The following is a 22,058-nucleotide window of genomic DNA, read 5'->3' on the forward strand; positions in this document are numbered from 1 at the left end:
AAAACCAAGTTTTCGTGAGAATCACCCACTCAGTCAATATAAAGATATTAAAATTAAATATTGTTTACATTATGTAGGATGATTTTATGCAGAAAACAGTAAATAACTAAAAATGACTTCACAGTCTGGGTCACAAATGAGACCGAAATCATTATATGTGTTCAGAAAATCATACCACAAACATTCACATTCAAAAGACTGTAAGATGAAGATCTTATTGAGTGGTATTTCACACATGTAAAGGTTTACAACAACCTTAATTCATGAAACAGAGCGACTGAAGGCGGTAAATCTGAATTCCCAATCCCACTACACCCACTGGATGACTCGGCCATATGGCTGCAATACCACAAGTGCCCACAGACCATCTCCACACACGACTGCATACATTAGGTAAAAAAAACACTTAAAAAGAACAACCTTGTGGGAAACTTTATCTTATATAATATATAAAAATATTTTACTTCCCTTTAAAGAAACCTTATAACATTCTGAACTGAATAGGTCCATCGAGCACATATTCAGGAAAGCATTTGCATACATTTAACTTATGTTGCAGGTTTTTATGAACACTTATTAAACAGACACATCAGTGTAGATAAATAAAATATTCTAAGATAAACAAAAGTGATTGGCTGACATAAAGAAGATTGCTTTTAAAAGCGCAGATTTTTGCACTAATGCAGTTCCTAATCTGAATTTGCCAAATTACATCCCAAGGAATGTCTAAGTGCAGACTACCTATGCAGTAAAATGTAGACATGCGGGTTGCTACAAGTGTAGCATGCAAACAGATTTGAACTGTTTAAATGGACCGTCACAACTTTTTCCGGAGCTTTCCCAGTGTTGGCACAGTGGAGAGGTCAAAGTTCAAAGTTCAGCTCAAACGTGATGGGACGTCTCAAATACATAAATGTATTCAGCCTTCAGACTTCCGGTTGCGTACCTGCACAATCTCTCTTCTCTCCTTTAGGAACTTCCCAAATGAAGTGGCTTCTTTACTTTCCTCTGTGACTGTAGAAAGAAAAAGGAAAAAGTTATTAATATCAAACAAGCACAAATCATTCACAAAAGATGAGACTGACAACCTTATGTTGCACATGGATCGATCCCGTGACCTTTTGTGCTGCTAACACAATGCACAATAAATTAAGCTACAGAAATGTGTTATCAAGTACATGCAATCCTTGGGAACTGAACCCACAACTTTGGCCTTACAGAGTCATGCTCTACCAGTCGAGCTACAGAGTGATTAAATACCAAAGTACCATTTGAAGTATTAAGTTCACCTGTGTGATCGATATCATCAGTGTCACTGTCTTCTTCTTCCTCTTCATCTGGATTGCCACGATTAAAAATGAGGTCACTGGGACCACCAAGATCTGAAGCTTCTAAGGACGAATACCAGGAAACATGATGTTAACATGATTTATCACGAAGCTAGCATGATTTAACAAAGCTAGCATGATTTAACCTAAACTGAACATGATTTATCATGACGTTACCAGGATGTTAGCATGATTTAACATGAAGGTAACGTGATTTAGCATAAAGCTAGTATGATTAAGAGTGAAGCTAGCATGATTTAACATGAAGTTAACAGGATGTTAACATGAAGCTAACATAATTTAGCATAAAGCTAGCATGACATAGCAAAAAAGCTATTTTGATGCTAGCATGATTTATGCTGCGTTCACACCAGCCACGATAGAGGCGTCAAGCGCAAGTGATTTCAATGTAAGGTCAATCTGAAGACGCGCGAATGAGGTGTTTAGTGCGGTGCGGTAGACGCGATTCTGCCTAATTCGCGAATGAAAAATGTGAACGTTAGCGGAAAAACACGCCGCGTTAACCAACCAGGAGCTTGCTCTAGTAGTGACGTGATTACAGGAAGCGAGCGGAGTCGCAGAAGCCCCTCCCATGAAGCGAATTTCATGCGCGAATGTCTCGATGACTAGAATTTCACACGCGAGTGAACTCAAAATGTTCAAGCGGCAAACTAGACGCAGTAGACGCCTCAAACACGGCTGATGTGAACCCATGGTTGGAGTGAAGCAAACATGAAGCTAGCATGATTTAACATGAATTAACATGAAGTTAATATGATATTAACATGATTTAGCATGAAGCTAGCATTATTTAGCTTGAAGCTAAGATGATGCTAAGATGATTTAACATGAAGCTAACATGATATAGCATGAAGCTAACATGATTTAACATGAAACTAGTATGATGTTAGCTCTCAAACACCGTTTAACAGTATAACTCCACAATTCAGTCTTTACAACGTGTTTCAGCAATACATTTCTAATGCTTTCAGAAACAATTCTCTGAAATGACTTCACACAGACTTTAATAAGTCTCAAGTATCTTTTTTGAATGAAAAGAGACGTGACTGTACTGAATGAATGTACCGCTTGGAGCTGTGGTTTCCATAGAAACTGCTCCCATGTCTTTCCGAAGGCGTTCCAACTGTTCCTCTTGTTTCTGGCTCTGAGCTTTAGCCTAAGAGTAAGATGGAAATATTAATAACAGCCAAATATACCTTTAACACTTGAACATAAATTACATTTAAACAGAAAAACATAAAAGAAATGTAGTTTAATTAGTGATGAATGAGTTTTGCAAGGCATGGTTAGTTCATGTATGACTAAATATATCAGCCCACAACTGACAATTACTCACCAGCTCTCTGTGCAGGCGTTCATATTCTGGACGATACTCACTGCAAAACAGAAAAAAGCAGATTAATTCATCTAAAATAAAAACTCTAAAGAAATGTTGATTTTAATTTTTTTACAGATGCATACGTTTCATATTCTTTAGCAGCATCTGCCACTTGTACAAACAATTCATCGAGTCCAGAACCTGTGACCGCTGACACCCCAACAACCTGAAAAGAATAAACATACAGATTTTTATTGCATTTGCATATCCACTTACAAGTGATTGCAAAGGTGACCTTAAAATCCTACATTACATTCCATCACCGGGATATACAGTTTCCTACTAAAATAGGATGGTTCTAAGTCATTAATATTATGGTCTATTTTCCTGGAACAGACTGTACTTTCAATTTTGTATATCTGGTACAAGTTAAGCTTGTTAACTTTCAGGAGTGCACTTGCATATAAATGACTCCAAAGCTACCAGACATAGAATAAAAGCCCCAAAATCCAATTAAATTAAATTTAGTTTAATGGGATTTCTCCATGCACAGCACTGCATTTGACAGTGAATTCAGATCAACTTTTTGGACTTACCCGCAGGTTGGTGTAGAACTCATCCAGGACGAGACTCATCGAGCGGGTGAGGTTACTAACGTATGACGTCTCCTGGTTCAAAGCGTCCTGAAACACCTCGAAGTCCTGCATCCACTCCACTGCAAAACTGTGGTCAATGATGTCAGTCTGATGGAGACGCACAAAAAAATACATCACGGACAAGTTAACAATGCAGAATGGTTCATTTTAGTGATTATTTTCTGATATATGTATGCAAAAAGTTACAGAGCTTTTTTGTTATACCTTATTCATGGCAACTATGAAAGGCAGTTTGGTCTTGTAAAGAATGCTGGAGGAACATGAGGAATTTTATTAAAATATATTGAAATCACGACATCACTTCCTGCTAATATTAACATTGCATAATATAGAAAAAAGGCGAAAACAAGGTATTTTACACACACAATTATTTTGTATTATATAATGTGATGAATTATGATCTTAATATTCTAACCAAAGCACTGACCTGCAAGCATACAGCATGTTTGACATGAAGGTGACCGGGTTAACACTTCGAGATGTGTCCATCACATAGATCACCACACATGGAAAGGAAGATGCCTAAAAAGAAAATCTTGTTATGTTTTATACTACAAATTAAGTCATGCCACTATAACATTAAGCCAGTGGGTCTCAAAGTTTTCGGAGTGCGCCGCACCCCCTCCATGTAGGGTGCATTTTTTTGCACCCCCATGGTAAGTAGCCTTAATTTTCTTAGGTTTAATTACAGAATTTATGATAAATTAATGTATTTTATAAAATGGCACCATCTTGCACCCCCTCCTAAGAAGGGCCCACCAGTTTGAGTACTACTGCGCATTAAGCTCATTCAATGCAAAAGTAATAATCATTGCATGAATCATTTCATTCAATGTTGATGCAACACACAAACTGCTTTGGAAAAAAGTGGTAGCAAGATGCAAAAATAATCCAAAACAGTCCAAAAAGCAACATACCAGAGCTTCAGTTATGATGGTTCCAGATGCCGACCAGGTAAACACTTCTATCTGTCCAGGGGTGTCAATCAAAACATACCTGTAAACAAAGCATTTCATGTGTAAGGTGTGTTGACAAACTTAACTTACATACTGCATATAGCAAATCACAAAGAACAAACTTACTCATGACAACTCTGCTTTTTCTCAATAAACTTCATTACCTACAAAGATACAATACAATGATATACTGTAAGATAGTGGTTCTGGCGTGTGCCACACAGTGACATCTAGTGGATCCTATAAATGAAAATCTACCTGATCAAATCTTGTGGCAAATAAGTTTAAAGATGTAACAATTCCTCCATTTGGACCTAAACCATATCTGTCTTAGACTTAAAGACTATATACTGAGATGCATGACATAAACATTTTTGTTGTGGCTTGTTTAAAAAAAAAAAACATTCCTATTTTTTGGAAAGCATGACCAAAGAACATCAACACAACACTCAAAGTCCTGTATAAACATGAGTTGTGGAGTGTATTCATAAAGGATACTGTTTCATAACTTCCTTGTAGTTGACGGTGTCTCTGATATCTATAAGAAAAAAAGAATGAAATCAGACTTTGAGTTTTGTATACAAAACATCAACAAGCTGTTAAAAATCATTCAAATGCATATTTTTTTAACAAAATCATAATAACACACTGAAATAACCATAAGTAACGTTAATGGAGATGAAGTAACTTACCAATATTTGCTGGAAATGGAACTTCATGAACTGCAGGATCAAGATTTATGACATATGGAGGAGATTTCTTAGTGTGTAGATATCCTGTGAGCCTCTGGAAAAACATTTATAAATGTAATAGATTATCACTGATAATAATAACTCAATACTGTATTAACAACTTATATATATTTATCAATATGCGTCTAAATTACATAATAAAGTCAGGAGAAAATACATTGACGTTATACTGAACACATTTTACAAAAAAAAAAAACACTTCATATTCCTTTATTAAAATTAGTATTTATATAATTACTTACATTATAAATAAATATAAATGATTATATAGTTTAATCTTATGTTACAGGGATTCTGCTTTGAATGTCTCACCTGCACAAATGTCGTTTTACCTGAACCCGCCATACCAAGAACTATGAGACAAACTGGTTTATGATCAGTATTTTGTTCCTCAGATGAACCCGAGGTTGACTGAGAACATCCAGCATCTTCACTTTCATGTAAAGCTTCATCACTGCTACCTGATGCTGCAGTCGCCATGCTGCTTTGACTATCGGACAGTTGCCGCAAACGATTTGTACTGTCGTAAAACGACGTGAACATTCATCCGGACTTTTGTGTGATAATACGTATGGTCGTTAGATGGCAGCAGTGCTTTTTGTTCGACATTTAATGTGACAATTGCATATTAAAACACTTTAAACATCTACCTTGTGTAGACTTTACACATAATAAGTAATGAATAAAAACATGCTATACGATATTTACACTTATTATGTATAGCCCTTATACATCTTGTATTTATCAGCAAAAACCTGGGGTTTCTCTGTTGTTCCCATAAGGATTTACGCCAGTTCTCCATTAACGATTGTATGAGAGCAAACAGCAGCCAGTCAAGGCCTTCAGATGGTTTACACTACACATTCTTCTAAAGACCAGAGCTGCATTCGGGGGCCACAGTCTATGTATAATTTAACACAGAGTTCCCCAGATTTTAGGGGGTTAGGCCTCCCAAAAACATACCAAAAGCTCCAAGGCCCCTTCATCACAATTCATTCATTTGTAAGGGTTTCGTAAACTGTGCACTAGCATAACATTTGGGAATAATTTTTTCTGGTGACGGCATGATAATATTCTACTTTTAGAAAGCATTTTAGTTTTATATATATTATATAAACAAATCTCAAAGTGTGTAAGATATATAGTCAGTTTATGAACATATTATAATTAAATGTATAACTATGTTTTTTATTTTAAATTGTAAAATTAGAATTTTGCGTAGACCACGCCCATTGCAATACGTGGCCACGCCGTATGAGACGTGCGGCAAGAACCGACAGCCGGATGACGTCAAAGTACCGCGAGAGCGAGACGAAATTACCCTTCGTATTATTTCTCTAACCGTTCTCGCGGTATTTAACGTAATCCGGCGGTCGGGCCTTGCGGCGCGGCACGAATTCGAACAAGCCACCGGAGTATGCAAAGTTTTCTAATGAATGTCGGATAAAATCAGGTAAATAATGTTTACCAACATCACAAAAACAATTAAATGTTTATATTTTCTACAAATAATGTGCTTGCTACGTAGATAGGTCGTTTAAGTGCATTGTTTTTCGTTCGTTAGGGTGTTTTTAGTCAGGTTGTTATCAGAGTATCCTACTAGTTGCGGTGTTTTGGGTTGTTGTCATGTAGTTTCTATGAGGTGAGTGAGAGTTTGTGGATGGCCCAAATTTTAGAACTATTTTAATTCCTTATAATGTTCAACTTCACATTTTTTGCCTTCAATGGTATTTTTTTGCACACGTTACAGTATGGTCTCCCATGCAAAAGTAAGTGTACTACCATTAGTGTAGCTAAAACAAAATAAACTAGTACAAAACTTCTAATGGATTGAATGGTTATAATGGGAATTGTATTGGGTTTAATCAAAACTGTAATAGTCTCTACTAACATATTGGGTTAGGGAGGAAACCAATAGAACACCATTAAATCCTACTGGAATAAGGCCCAGCATGCTACATAAAGGAATTCCGTAATAGTTTTAATGGTGGTATTTGTAATGAAGACCATTAGAATTCATATTGGTTTTTCAGTGGAGCAAAACAAATTGGAAACCAACCAAACAGAAATACTTCCTAGAAAACAGAAAGTGAGCTATAACAATCACACATTCCAGTGTTTAGTTCAGGTGTTCTGTTAAACATCCATTGACTGACAGACAGACTTTACTCACATTCCAGCTGTTTCCTTAGTAGGTTTTCCATGGTGGTTTTTGATGACAGAGTTATTATTATTTACTTTTCCATCTTTCACGAAAGCGAGAGTTGTCACGAGTCAAAGATGTTTCGTCGCTAATACTAGATCAAAAATCTATTCGGTACCAGTTTCAATGTTAAACTCTCTTTAAACCCATACGTATTTATTGGTCAGCATTTAGCATTTGTCCAAAAATGACATGGCCTTCCTCAAACAGATATGTTTCATTCATTGTACATTGTTTTTGAAGATGAAGTGCATTGTTTGGTGAAGAAAGATTGGATAAGGTTCACTATCCTCATATTGTACTGTACATAACACCCAGATAAAGTTACCTTGAACCATTCAAAAGGAAATGAACATATGTAAGCAAACAATATTTTTTTCTGACTGTTTTGCAAAAGGTCAGGAAACCCAGAAAACACACACATTTTTGTAAAGATAATGTGAATGTTCCTGTAGTACAGATGATATGGGTTTGATTCCCAGGGGGATAGTTCACCGAAAAATATCATCAGTCTTACCCCTCATTTTGTTTTAACTAATATTTTGATGTTTTGATTAATGATGGTAAGCACACTGTTGAGGGTACCCATTGAGTTCCATAATAGGACAAGCAAATACTAAGAAAATCAATAGGTACTGTCAACTGTGTGTGTGTGCTTACCATCATTTATCAAAATATCTTCTTTTGTATTAAGAAACTCATACAGGTTTAAAACAACATAAGGGTGAGCACGATGACACAAGTTTTATTTTTGGGTGAAGTATCAATACACTTTTAATCCATGGTTGGCTAAAATATGGACAAACCCAATCCTTGATTTAAATTAACCTATAAAATGTCCATATTTTCCCAACAATGGCTTGAAACGACCCATTTTCACATTTAAAGTTAGTGCTTCAGTTGCTTTGTTGAAAAGTTTATTTGCAACCATGTGCATTACAGATGCATGCAATTACAGACAGACAGATAGATACTGATGGGTCCTTTCAGAGACCCCTCTAGTATCCAGGCTCATCTGTAATGCTATGAGTAATGGAAAAAATCAAACTGCATGTGGTTTCGATTCATTCTGGCCGAGTTTGAAAGAGGATCCCTGTTAGAAGAGTTGTGCCCACCTGAAGCTGGGATGTTTTGTTGATTTGTTGTTTGTGAATTATACGAGCAAGTTTGGTGGTACAAAATAAAACGTAGCGCTTTTCTAAGCGGATTTAAAACAGTAACTATATTGTATGGCGTAATAGCACTTTTGGGAGTACTTCGACTCGCCTGAAAAGTCTGCTCCCCTTCTCACTCTCATAATGGGAGAGGGGGGGTGTTACTGCGCCGGGTCGAAGTACTCCCAGAAGTGCTGTTGCGCCATGGAATATAGTTCCTCTTTTAAATCCGTTTAGAAAAGTGCTACGTTTTATTTTGTACCACCAAACTTGCTCGTATAACTACTCGTCTTAAATAGGAAAAACGTTGATGTGTTTGGTCACTTCTAACTTTATCTCTAAATGGTACCATTGAATGAATGGGGCTAAGCTAAATGCTATCGAAGCGTCGCAGCGCGCTCCAGCGCTTACGTGCACGCACACAGATGATAGAGAGATGTATCAACAATTCTTAGTTAAGGAAATAACATATTTTAATATTGAAAATGAGTTGACTATTCCTTTAAGCTTTGAATAGTTAGAACCCCAGTCATGTTTTTGAATGGTCGTGCATAATTTCCTCAGTTGCCGCTGAGACATGAGAAATACAGTTTCAGTGTTGCACTTCCTTCTTTCAATGATGTAAAAATCATAATTTTGCATCATTGAAAGAAGGAAGTCCAATATCTTTGTTGAGGGGGTGAGACTACAAACACCCCATTTCTCGGTCAAATAGGCACCAAATTAGTTCGACTACACAAATATGTCGCACTTTTAATAAAGATTAATGTTTCTATGGGTGAAATGCTCCTTTAAAGGTGTCATGTTGATAAATGTCTTTAGTTGACATAAAGTCAGCTTTAGCTGAACCCTGTTGAGATTCTTCTGTGATCTTGGATTAAAGGTCACTGTCAGAAGCTTTTAATTTTCCCTCAGACTCTTCACTGGACACCATGTTTGCCTTCGCTGTCTCCAAAACCAGATTAAACCATCATGACCTTTTGAGCATCAAGAGGAGTCCCTTAGAGATGCTGTTAGTCTGAGATCAAACAGCTAGTGACCAGTGGGGTTAAAGGTGGGTAATAAAAACAACATTGGCATCTAACACAAGATCTTATACTTTAAACAAATCTCAGATTTTATTATTGATTTTCTGCATATAGACGTGAACAATGCAGAACATTGAACTGTTATTGTTAAGTCTGTTTTGCGGACCACCAAGCAGAAAAAAATCCCATATTTCATTGAAAGAAGGACCAAATGTTAAAACCAAAATATCGAAACTTGCATTGGACTCTTTTGACTTGTAAAAATCACCTACAATGCGATATCACTGCTGTTTTGTATGCAGATGATTGACATTATTAAATTGTGTAGCATAAGTGCATCCAAAAACAATGTTTTATTATTTCCTGCTGTGATGAAATTGTTAGCTCATTGGGAATCACCCAATAATGACGTAAGAGGGGCAAGACCGATAGAAGGTACAGATAACACCCATCATTACGACCTTAAATATGCTGTATTAAAACAAGTTCATACTTATTTTTGAGCACGGCTTCTTTGCCAGCAATGATGGAAGCAATGAAGTCATAGTCGGCTAACAGCCAGACGCAACTGTAACAGAACAATGCATTGAAATGAAATCTGATGGCGTAGGGAGGTTTTGAGACATCACAGCAAAAAAATTTGTAATTGCTATGTATGATTTGATATAATACTTTCAATATGGTTAAATACATTTAAATATTAAAATATTATTTATTTAATGGTGGAAGGCACTCATTCATGGAAGATAAGGTGTCAAGTTCTTGAGAAACCTTCTTTATTAATATTTATAAATGTAGTTTTTGTATTCAAAAGCAGTTATAAGATAATGTCTTTTAGAGCATTAAAGGTCTTAATCCACTGGATGATATGACTATGGAAAGGGTCAAGTAAAATATATTACAATATACCAGTTTTTCCAAGTACTTCTTGAAAATAATAAGTTTCATTGTTGTGGACCACTAACTTGCTGATATTTGACAGCGGTTCTGAGAACACGTAACACTATTTGAACAAGTAATATTAGCCGTCAATTAGCGCACATTGAAATAGCAAATTTAAAATGCACCCAATGGGAACATGTCAATTTCGCATAATGTTCACAAAAAGTTTTTACACTCGGGTGAGGTGGTTTTTCAGTCTATTCGAAAAAAAAAAACATCCCAAAACTGCAATGGAAAAAGTCACCCTATGTAGTTTGTCATACTACTTAATTTGATGGACACTTTACTATCCCATGAGCCCCCAAGATAAAAACAAATGGTGCTTAATAGCACTAAAAGTGGTTCTTGGCTCGTAATCATAGAGGAACAATTTTAAGTGCTATATAGCACCTATTGAGCACCTATGAAGAACCATAAGGGGATCATATACTGTAGCACCACATATGGTTCTACATAGCACAATATGGTTCTACACCGGTGCTACACAGGTACTTCATGAGTGCTGTATGGCACTTAAAATGGTTCCTCTATGATTACGAGCCAAGAACCACTTGTAGCACCGTTTGTTTTTAGAGTACGAAGAAGAAGTTGTTTTATTAAGAAAAATGTCTGAAAGGGGTAACACGGCTCTATTCAAAAGCAGCTGTCAGCTGTCCCCTGTGCTTAATTGCACTAGTTTAACGTCATTTCAGTTAACGACTAACTTGTTATGACGACGTATGTCACGTGATGTATTAACATGGCGGATGCAGTATGTCCGAATTCATTCATACTATCCATATTCATACTATATAGTACCTACTGTTTTAACCAGGGGTGTCCAAACTCGGTCTTGGAGGGCCGGAGTCCTGCAAAGTTTAGCTTTAACTTGCCTTAGCCTGTTTAGGTGTGTCTGATAAACTATGTCTAACACCGGGCCTTCAGGACCGAGTTTTGGCACCCCTGGCTTTAATGGTCGATGAGAAGGTACTTCATCTAATTCAGTACATACTGTCAAAGTATGCAATTTTGGATGTAGCCTTTCTTTGTCAACATTTAGAAAATAATGCTAAACTTTTGCGCAAATCTTTAATGGAAACTCAGCTATCGACATGTTTGCAGATCTCTGATGAAATTACTTTTAATCAGGTAGGGTTCAGTACACTAGTACTGTTTTTAATATGCTATAAAGTACCATAAACTAAAACCAAAATTGCGACCATTGAGTGCATGAAGTGTCCTGCATTACACGCTTAATTTATTACACCACCGTTTTTCAATATTTTACTATGTTCTTACCTCAACTTAGACAAATTAATACACACCTATCTTTTTTCAATGCGTGCACTTAATCTTTGTACAGGCGTCGTGAATGTGTTAGCATTCGAAGTTGTCAAAGTAGGTCGAAGGAGTGCAAACTAAGTGCTCTTTCGCCATACAATATAGTTCTCATTTTTTATCCGTTAAAAAAATTGCCATGTTTATTTTGTGCCACCATACTTACCCCGGATTTCCACCGACTGCGGAGCGGCTGCAGATCGGCTCCGCTGCGTTACGGCTCTGCACTCCGCCGTCCGCCAATACCCACCGGTTCCGTATTTGTTGCAGAGCGGCTGCGTGCTGAATTGAGGAGGACCCGTGAGTTTTCGCAAATTCACATGAAGATCGCGCGATATCTAGTTCTGTCTCCGCCTATTATGACGTTGAATTATGACGTTATTACAAACCAGCCCAGATCACAACACGAGATCTCGCGAATTCAGGTATGATCACGCGATAAAGTCATGGCTCCGCCCTGCGGAGCTGTCCGGCATCCGTCAAAAATAGAAGCTCTGCGTATTTGTGCCGGAGGGCTGCGGATGGCCGGAGCTGTGACGCATTCGGAACACAGTCAGTGGAAATACACACATTGACTTGAATGGAAACCGATTGACTCCGCCGCCGTTCCGCAGCGGATCCGCAGCGTTTTCCGCAGTCGGTGGAAATTGAGGGTCACTTGTGTAACTACTCATGTAACAGTCTTTAAATAGGGAAAACATGGAAGTGTTTGCTGGCCTCTAAATTCATCTCTGTTTGGATCCTAAAGAATGAATGGGGCTAGGCTAAATGCTAACACATTCACGTTGCGCTGTACAAAGATTAAGTGCAGGCATTTAAAAAAGATAGGTATGTATTAATTTGTCTTTGTTGAGGTAAGAACATAGTAAAATATCGAAAAACTGTGGTGTTTTCCTATTTAAAGTTCACTTTTAAGGGGGTCACGTCTAGAATAACTTGGAGGTATCATAAACCGGAAGTGCACATTAAATAGCGCAAGCTTAGTCAGATAGCGTCTACTTCAAAATGCAAAAAATACGTTATCAGCCAATCCTAATTGTTAATGATTCGGGACAAATATGATGTTATTTAATGTTAAACTATGTAAGTGGCACTCTGTGGCCTGACAGAAATTTGATCAACTTCCTGAGTCAAAGCTGGGTGCCGCGGACAGGCGCCACCTGTCGGCGCCGGTGTATGTATACTCATAGAAAACAATGTGTTCGATTTTTTTTAGAAGGGCGCTGGGCGGCGCGTCCGGTGTGCGACCCCCTTTACTTTTGGCATTCAGTCTACATGTGCCAGTAATCATTTATCATTTTGGTTTATGACTGACTGAAAGTTTTTATTGTATTGTTAGCATATTCATCTGAAATAATAAAGTTATAGACAGTAATGATGACACGTTTATGATCGTCCGCATAGTATCTGTATCCTCTGTTATTTCAAGCATGTTATGTACAGGATAGGAAATTGTAATTCATTCTCTTTATACACTTAACCTTTGATCAAACAGGATATTTACAAGCGGCTTTCAGTAAATCTTTTGACCTCAGGTGATACAGTATATGGGTAGGAAACGGTGTGTTAAAGAGAAGCCGCACACCTTTCAACAGAGCCCGTTTTACTTCCTCGATTACAACACCTTCTCAACCTCTTCAGCATTCAGCTCGATCGCAGACAGGAAGCACTCAACACCGTCTCAACAGATGGCGAGGCAGAGATGAGAATTTATAATGCGAAAACTTTATACGAGACGGCCTTTTGTTAATAACAGGGAATTTCCTCGCAGCTGCTGCAGTGAGACTTTAACAAAAGATAAACAGCAAACTCACCTCGCTTTGCTCTTCTCGTGTTTAGCATTACAGTAAATGAAGTTGAGCGAAAGAGATGTTTTCATGGAGATTTCCCTCATTTACCGTCTCAAGGGTTTCTCGTATCGCAGTTTCTCAGTTAGGGAGGGCTGGAAAATTGGACCCTATTGTAACCTATTCGTGAATATGTTTCCAAAGCTTTCCTTGCTTTTACATGAGGCTCCATTGCAGAAAAATTTTATTATTGTAGTCCAGAACACATCTGTCAAACATTGAACCATTGAAAGGTGGATGAGTCGTGGTCGTGGTTAAGTTTTATCTGTAGTTATCCTGATCAGTTATTGTTTTAGTTATTTAAGCCTCTCCGTGTCTCTACATTCTCTTAAAGGAATAGTTCATCCAACATTGCCATTATTTACTCCATCTGTAATGTCATCCCAGATCTGTATGGCATTATTTTTTTCCTGTTGAACACCTGTTGAAAAAAAAAAAATAAAGGGTGCTTCCTGATGCCATAGAAGATCCATTTTTGACAGAATGGTCCCTTATCATCCTCTGTAGTGAAAAGGTTCATTATTAAAAGGTATACAAGAAATGCTAAATAAGAAACTTTGACTGAAAGGTTTTTGAGGAACCAAAATGGTTCTTCCATGGCATCACCGTGAAGAGCCTTTTAGGCACATTTATGTTTGAGGGTGAACATAAAAGGGGAACTTTTAATATAAGACCTCAATTTTACATGGCCTTTTCATCTCTTTAACACAATACTTAATAGTGTTCACATTTGTCAAGCCTTAACACATAAAAATAACATCAAACTGGTTTGAAATGACTATTTAGCTGAACGGTTGCTTTAGTGCCTCAATCATTATAAAAAATCTGCGATCTACTAAAAAAGAAAGCACAAAGCTCTGTGAACTGACAACCAGTAATTCCCATGTCAAGTTAACTCGGTGTTAGGAAGTGTGTGGAAATGACAGAGGAAAGGGTGCCAGGAGGAGAACAATAGTTGCTGAAATGTAAGACATCCTCCTCAATCAGAACCAGGACCACACCTATGGTGGGAAAAGATGCTCAGGTCAGCAGATGCTCTCATACGTTTACCCATTCGGGATCCAGTGTGTCCTTGGATAAAAACATTGGATATAAATGGATATAAAGTCACAGGGGTTGTGAAAAACGTCAAAGGATGTCCTCCAGAAGTCTTGGGGGTTACTTCCAGTTTTGCAACATGCTCCGATAACCAAATTAAAGTTGTGTGAGGTATTGCACAGCACTTCCTGTTTGTCTGGAAGGAATCATTTTTTGAGCATTCACATGACCCAGAATTGATTTCATGCGATTGCATTCATAGTAAAATACTATCTTCCAAGTCATTGTGGGCGTAGTGTCATTTACCGTACTTCCCGGCATTATGCATCTTTAGCTGTCAAAAATTCTGCTATCAGACAGATTTATCAAAGACGTTTGCAATTGCATGTTAGTCTTCATTTCCTGAATGACAGATGATTTGAAATTTCTTAACTGTTTAAAAGCTGTCTTTGTTCTTGCAGGAGTAGTACATCCCATGTGGGTGGGCATTCCTGGTCCTGGAGGGCCCCTGTGAGTTTAGCTCCAACCGAAATCAAACACACCTGCAATATCTAACTGAAGTCATCAGGATTACCTGGAAATACCATGCAGGTGTGTTTAATTATGGAGCTAATCTCTGCCCTCCAGGACCAGGAATGCCCACCAGTGCCATATAGTGTCAGTACCAGGGTATACGCGTAAAGTTGGGCGAATTTCAAACGTTGCCATTAGAACGTTAAAGGCATGGTTTACCCAAACATCTAAATTCTGTCATATGCACAGTATAGTATACACTCACCTAAAGGATTATTAGGAACACCTGTCAATTTCTCATTAATGCAAAAAATCTAATCAACCAATCACATGGCAGTTGCTTCAATGCATTTAGGGGTGTGGTCCTGGTCAAGACAATCTCCTGAACTGCAAACTGAATGTCAGAATGGGAAAGAAAGGTGATTTAAGCAATTTGGAGTGTGGCATGGTAGTTGGTGCCAGACCAACCAGGTCTGCTCAGTTACTGGGATTTTCACGCATAACTATTTCTAGGGTTTACAAAGAATGGTGTGAAAAAAGGGAAAAACATCCAGTATGCAGCAATCCTGTGGGCGAAAATGCCTGTTGATGCTAGAGGTCAGAGGAGAATGAGACGAATGATTCAAGCAAGAAAAGAGCAACTTTGACTGAAATAACCACTCGTTACAACCGAGGTATGCAGCAAAGCATTTGTGAAGCCACAACACGCACAACCTTGAGGCAGATGGGCTACAACAGCAGAAGACCCCACCAGGTACCACTCATCTCCACTACAAATACGAAAAAGGCTACAAGGCTACAATTTGCACGATTTCATAAAATCTACAAGCCTGCAGAATGACTTTTTACAGTGTAGTTGCCAGTACACTGAAAAAATGATTCATTGAATTTAATCAATTTTTTTAAGGTAAGTGGTTGCATTCAATTTATTTAAGCTACATTTAAACAAAAGTTTTATATTTTATTTTACGTTACTAATCTTTTTTTGTTTAAATATAGCTTAAATAAATTGAATGCAACCACTTACCTTAAAAAAATTGATTAAATTCAATGAATCATTTTTTCAGTGTACTGGCAACTACACTGTAAAAAGTCATTCTGCAGGCTTGTAGATTTTATGAAATTGAATATGTAAACTTTATTTAATCAAATTAATTTCATGTAGTTTGTTATTTTTTTGTGTTAAAATTCTTTAAAAATGACTGGAATAAAAACAACTAATTGTTTTTGTGAAGGATTTAGCTATTCTTATTGTGTATCTGCGCATGTAGCGAATACTGAATAAATCCAACATAATATTAATCAGCTGTTTTAAATCAAAAACCATTCCGGGTTGTATTGCAGGTCGTGAGCGCTGAGCAGACGGATTTAGGAAATATTTCTGTTATTGTGCCAACATTCAAAGTTTTGAAAGCATTTCAGTCGAGAATGTATGTTTTTTAAACAAGAATCTGCAGTAGGTTCATAAAGATATCGCCTATTTAAACATTTCCTTCGAGTTTTGTGGCGATGGGAGCTCCAGATAATCAGCCGGCGCTCCGCGCGTAAATATACCGGTCAACGTCGCCTCACCTCGGCCAGTCTCTGAAAATCTCCGGTGGCTGTGACGTCAATGTAGTGTTTAAACTGTGGATAAAATTCATTTCGGGTAAATTTAACGGGCAATCTTTAGTCTTATAAGTCTATAAGCAGTGTTTCTTTGTATAATTTGTTTGTAATTTGTAAATATTAATTACAATAAGGATTAATATGAACTGGGTTTGTACGTAACTTCAGCTTTAGGACCCAGGAGGTCGCATATCTAGGATGCATTCGTCGATTCGCATGCTGCGATTGGTGGTCCAGATGCAACTCATTTTGAGTGACAGAAAAACTGACCAATCATACTGTTCCTCTGAATGGGTGGGTTCTCTTATCACTAACTCTCATAGATATGTATCATGTATGTATCTATTATGACAAATTCTGCTCGCTCGCTCGCTTGGTTCGTGTTTTGTGTTAACTATATTCACAAAGTATTCGAATAAATTGGTAATGTAAAACTATTCTTCGCTGTAAATTAATTGTGTGCTCAATTGCGACGCCCTGTGTTGAATTTTCCCGCGAGTACAGTATCATTACTGAGGGGAAATATAACATTATTCATTTAATTCCACAAAAGGTGAGTAAGATATTAAATGTATAAGTTGTCTTTTTAAAATGTTTAAGCTTTCTACATAATGTAAATTGAACATTTTATTATTATTATTAATTTCGCGACCTATTATCTAAATTGTGTGTTCATGAAGGCCTGTAACGTACTGCAGCTTCCTGCAGGCAACGTGAAACATTGCTGAGGGAGAACTTTATTCACAACAAAAGGTGAGGAATATTATTAAATGAATATTGTACATATTATATTGTGTATATAGTGTATGTGTGTGTGTATATACACATGTGAGTAACTTGGCTAACAAATAAATATGTGACTGTCGTGTGACAGAAAAAAATGTAGGGAAAAGATTTGCCCTAATTATAAATATAGATTATATATCTTTTCAAACATTTTTTGATATTATTTGTAATTCCAATGATAATTTTTTTATCAGTTTTCAATATTATTGCACATTTCAAACACACCTAATAAGCCACAAACTCAGATGAACTCCATTGCACATATCTTCCAGTTTTCTTTAAAACATTTTAATATACAAGTTTAATGTGTGGATTATTTCAATATTAAAGCTGTATACATTTATAAAGGTTTTAAGACATATTTGCTGTTTAATGTTGCAGGATAAAGATGAAGATGCGGGACTTGAGCAGCTTGTGATGGCTGTAATTGTAAAGAATGGATCTTCTAGGAGTGGAAGCCCAAAGGATGCTGGAATTGTTATTGAGGCCTTAAAGGTGTTCACAGGGCATGCTTTATCCTCCTTGGATTGGATCTATGCATTGAATCTCCAGTATCCCAGGCATCTTTTCAGGTGTTTCAGAAACTTTTCTTGGAGCTGGATTCTTCAAAGTTTATGAACTGATTACAGTACAGTAAGTCTACTGCTGTCTGATTTTCTGGGTGTGAATCAATGTAACAGAACACAAACATGGAACCTTGTGGACGGGAAATGTGGACGGTTTTCTTTAAAGACTGTAAAATACTTTTTGAAGTTTACACTGTTACAAATACATCATTAAAATGAGATGCTTTCCTGTTCTTTTGACTGCAATAAAATAAGAATTGATTCATCTTTGTCTGTCATTCTGAAATCAGATATAATACTCATTACTAATAAAAATATTAATGGTTGATGTTAAATTAAAATAGTATAATTGAATAGAATTTATTGTATAGTGCTAGGTCTTTGTCCTGTATACCCAATATTTTGTTTAAATTTAAATTAATTTCTAATTGCAAATTGCAGATTACCTTTTTGAATGGGTTACTATTAAGGAGTTTATGGAGTGATTCTAACTCAATTTTTATTTGTTGAATTTAATTAATGATATTGCTTGTAATCTGTTGCCACACTTTTATTGAGTAGATATGGAATAATATTTTTTATTGTATAGTGCTAGATCTTTGTCTAGTATACACAATATTTTTGTTTAAATTTTAATAAAAATTTTAATTGCAAATTGCAGTTTGGCTTTTTGAATATGTAAATATTGAGGAGTTTATAGAGTAAATCTAAATCAATTTTGATTTGTTGAATGTAATTAATGATATTGCTTGTAATCTGTTGCCACAATTTTATTGAGTAGATGGGGCATATTATTTTTTACAGTGTAGCTGCCAGTAACTTACTGTAGATTTTACATTTATGTTATTTACTGGCAACAATTTGTTCAAAGTTAAATGAACATGAAACATTTTTTTACTTTATCTTCTACAGTAAGTTACTGGCAACCAGCTGCAAAATTACAGCAAATTTTTTAGAGTGTAGCTTAGCTGTTAAAAAGGTGGGTTGAAGACCCAAAGGTTGTAAGTTCAAACATGTTATTGATGACCTGCCACCACTGAGCTGTACCCTTAAGCAAGCCACTTAACCTAGTAATGGCGAATTGCTTCCTTTACAGAAAAAACATGCTGTATATCTGCAGCAGCAAGCAAGCGAAAGTAGAATATAGCATTAATCAAACTTTATCAGCAGCACTCTTACTCAATGCTTTAATCTAAAACAATCTAAAGTGATAATTCCATTATTGTTTGTTTGCACGGCAAAGATTTCCTCTACGCTTCCTGTTTTGAGTGATGATGTCAGCAGACCTCCATGCTTGCCTCATTGTTTATGAGCGGTGGAAATCCTATGCTGCCCATTGGTGGAGGTCAAAAAAAGGACAAGCTATATTTATTTTCTTTCTGGCCAAACTATCTACATAATCTCAAGCTTAAAGCACTCACGAAAACGTGCCAGTGCCCGCGGTAAAAGCGAAGAGTGATGCCTTGTCTCTCGGTAGCCATATGTACAATCTTAACCCGAATTAGGGTTTGACTTAACTTAAAAATTGCGTGAATACCCATTGCACAAAATCATTTTAGTTTTTGCAGGGAGAAACTAAACTGGTTAAGTGTAGCAAACAAATCAAGTTGTCATTTTTACTAGTGCTGGGCAAAGATTAATCTAGATTAATCGCATACAAAATAAAAGTGAGTTTTTGCATAATATATGAGTATGTGCTGTGTGTAATTATTATGTATATATAAATACACAAACATTCATTTATGTATTTAAGAAACATTTACATGTGTGTTTATATATTTATTTATATTTTTATATATTCTATATTATATATAAATAAAGCAATGGATGTAGCCTATAAATTAAAAAAATCCTAAATACATGTATATATGTGTGTTTTAAAATATACATAATAATTACACATATTTTATGCAAAAACTCACTATTTTGTATGCGATTAATCTCTGCCCAGCACTACTTTTTACTTAAAAGCATTAGTTCACATTATGATTTTTTTTAATTTCTAGTTTATTAAACGTAATTTTAAGTTGATTTAATTTGTAATATCAATTGCATTTACCAAATTAAGTTCAAAGATTTTTTTATTCATTTATATTACTTTTGGTATTATGACACAAAATTCATAACTGACTATAAGTCAGTGATCACTGAATTAACTTTATTCTCCACAGAAACACATACAAAAACTGCATTTTTGACATGCATTGTCAGTACTGTGGGGAGAAATACAATAAAATGTGCTAAACAGGGTTCATGTAAGTAAACAATGATCACCTGAATGGTGACTTCACAAAATTATCATTAAAACAAAACAACATCAATAATATAAGACCTTAAACCTCTATAACATTTTATAAACAAATATTTAAGTATTTAAAGGGGACATTTCACAAGACTTTTTTATGTCAAATAAATCTTTTGTGTCCCCAGAGTATGTATGTGAAGTTTTAGCTTAAAATACCATATAGATAATTTATTATAACATGTTAAAATTGACACTTTGTAGATGTGAATGTGCCGTTTTTGGGTGTGTCCTTTAAAATGCAAATGAGTTGATCTCTGCACTAAATGCAATGTCGTGGTTGGAAAGTGCAGATTAAGGGGTGGTATTATCCCCTTCTGACATCACAAGGGGAGCCAAATTTCAATGACCTATTTTTTCACATGCTTGCAGAGATGGTTTACCTAAACTAAGTTACTGGGTTGATCTTTTTCACATTTTCTAGGTTGATACAAGCATTGGGGACCCAATTATAGCAGAGGTGTATAATACTTAAGTATTTTAGTTACATTTTCCAAGCATCTATGATTTATCAGAGTGTTTGTCTTGGGAAAAAATGTACTTTTCTTTACTAAAAAATGTTCACTACATTCTAAAGCATAGAATCATACTGTGTATTCATTATATATTGCATATTAAAATTGATTTAATGCCTAATTACATAAAAATTGCGTACTTTTACTTTCTTGAGTAAAAGTACGAAAACATTTTTTACTTAAGTAAAAGTACAAAAAATTACTAGATGTTTAATGTACTTAAATATTAAATATAAACCAAAAACTTGAAATTATGAAATGTAGTGGAGTAAAAATTATGATAATATGTTTTGGAATGTTTGTTTTCCAAAGAAAAACACTAATAAAATACGAATAATTGAAAATTTACTTTTATGTAGAAAGTAAAAATACTTAAGTACTATACAACTCTGAATTATAGCACTTCAGATTTTCATGATATGTCCCCTTTAAAGTTCTTATCAGTTCTTATTCTGTGTTAAAGCAAAAATAATTTAAATTTTCAGGGGCAAAGGCTTGTGGGTATTCCTTACAACAATTAGTGTACTTAAATGTTTTAGTTTAATGAATTTTATACGCTTAAAAGTTTAATGAACTAAATTTTTAAAGCATAGGTCCAAAACACAAATAATTAAATAATGTGTTTACTTCATTGTTTAAAGGGGTCATGGCACGAAAATCTGACTTTTTTCATGTTTAAGTGTTATAATTGGGTCCCCAGTGCTTTTGTCAACCTAGAAAATGTAAAAAGATCAACCCAGTAACTTAGTTTTGGTAAACCATTCTCTGCAAGCATGTGAAAAAATAGGTTGTTGAAATTTGGCTCTCCTTATGATGTCATAAGGAGCTCTTTTTATAATAATACTGCCCCTTAATCTGCATTATCCAACCACAGCACTGCCATTTTGTGCAGAGAGGAAGAGACAGAGAAAATAATTCACAGCACAATTAAGTTTCAATTTCAACAAACCACCATCACTGTGATCAGTGTTTGCACTTCATCCGCTCATTTGCATTCTAAAGGACACACCCAAAACGGCACATTTTTGCACACACCTACAAAGTGGAAATTTTAACATGTTATAATAAATTATTTATATGGTATTTTGAGCTTAAACTTCACATATGTGCTCCGGGGACACCAAAGATTTGTTTGACATCTTAAAAAAAGTTTAGTGAAATGTCCCCTTTAGTGAAAAGTCTTGTGACATGGCCCCTTTAAGACATTA

At 35.9% G+C, this 22,058-nt stretch overlaps 1 protein-coding gene and 1 long non-coding RNA gene across 2 annotated transcripts; one reads left to right on the forward strand and one right to left on the reverse strand.

The window, feature by feature from the left end:
* Positions 1-548: 548 nt before the first annotated feature.
* Positions 549-5,550, reverse strand: gpn1 (GPN-loop GTPase 1). The gene is made up of 14 exons (XM_055172927.2): positions 5,344-5,550; positions 4,972-5,065; positions 4,778-4,817; positions 4,538-4,604; positions 4,406-4,443; positions 4,241-4,319; positions 3,751-3,845; positions 3,528-3,573; positions 3,264-3,410; positions 2,811-2,893; positions 2,686-2,725; positions 2,415-2,505; positions 1,290-1,391; positions 549-1,014 (listed from the first exon to the last, which is right to left on the reverse strand). Exons 1-14 carry the CDS (start codon positions 5,509-5,511, stop codon positions 920-922), a joined length of 1,185 nt encoding a protein of 394 aa, XP_055028902.2. The 5' UTR covers positions 5,512-5,550; the 3' UTR covers positions 549-919.
* Positions 5,551-17,069: 11,519 nt separating this feature from the next.
* Positions 17,070-18,298, forward strand: LOC141365225 (uncharacterized). Its single transcript, XR_012370391.1, has 2 exons — positions 17,070-17,434; positions 17,849-18,298. It is a non-coding gene; the product is annotated as an uncharacterized lncRNA (long non-coding RNA).
* Positions 18,299-22,058: the final 3,760 nt, after the last annotated feature.

Source organism: Misgurnus anguillicaudatus, chromosome 7 (genome assembly GCF_027580225.2).
Source record: "Misgurnus anguillicaudatus chromosome 7, ASM2758022v2, whole genome shotgun sequence".
In the NCBI taxonomy this organism is placed as follows: domain Eukaryota; kingdom Metazoa; phylum Chordata; class Actinopteri; order Cypriniformes; family Cobitidae; genus Misgurnus; species Misgurnus anguillicaudatus.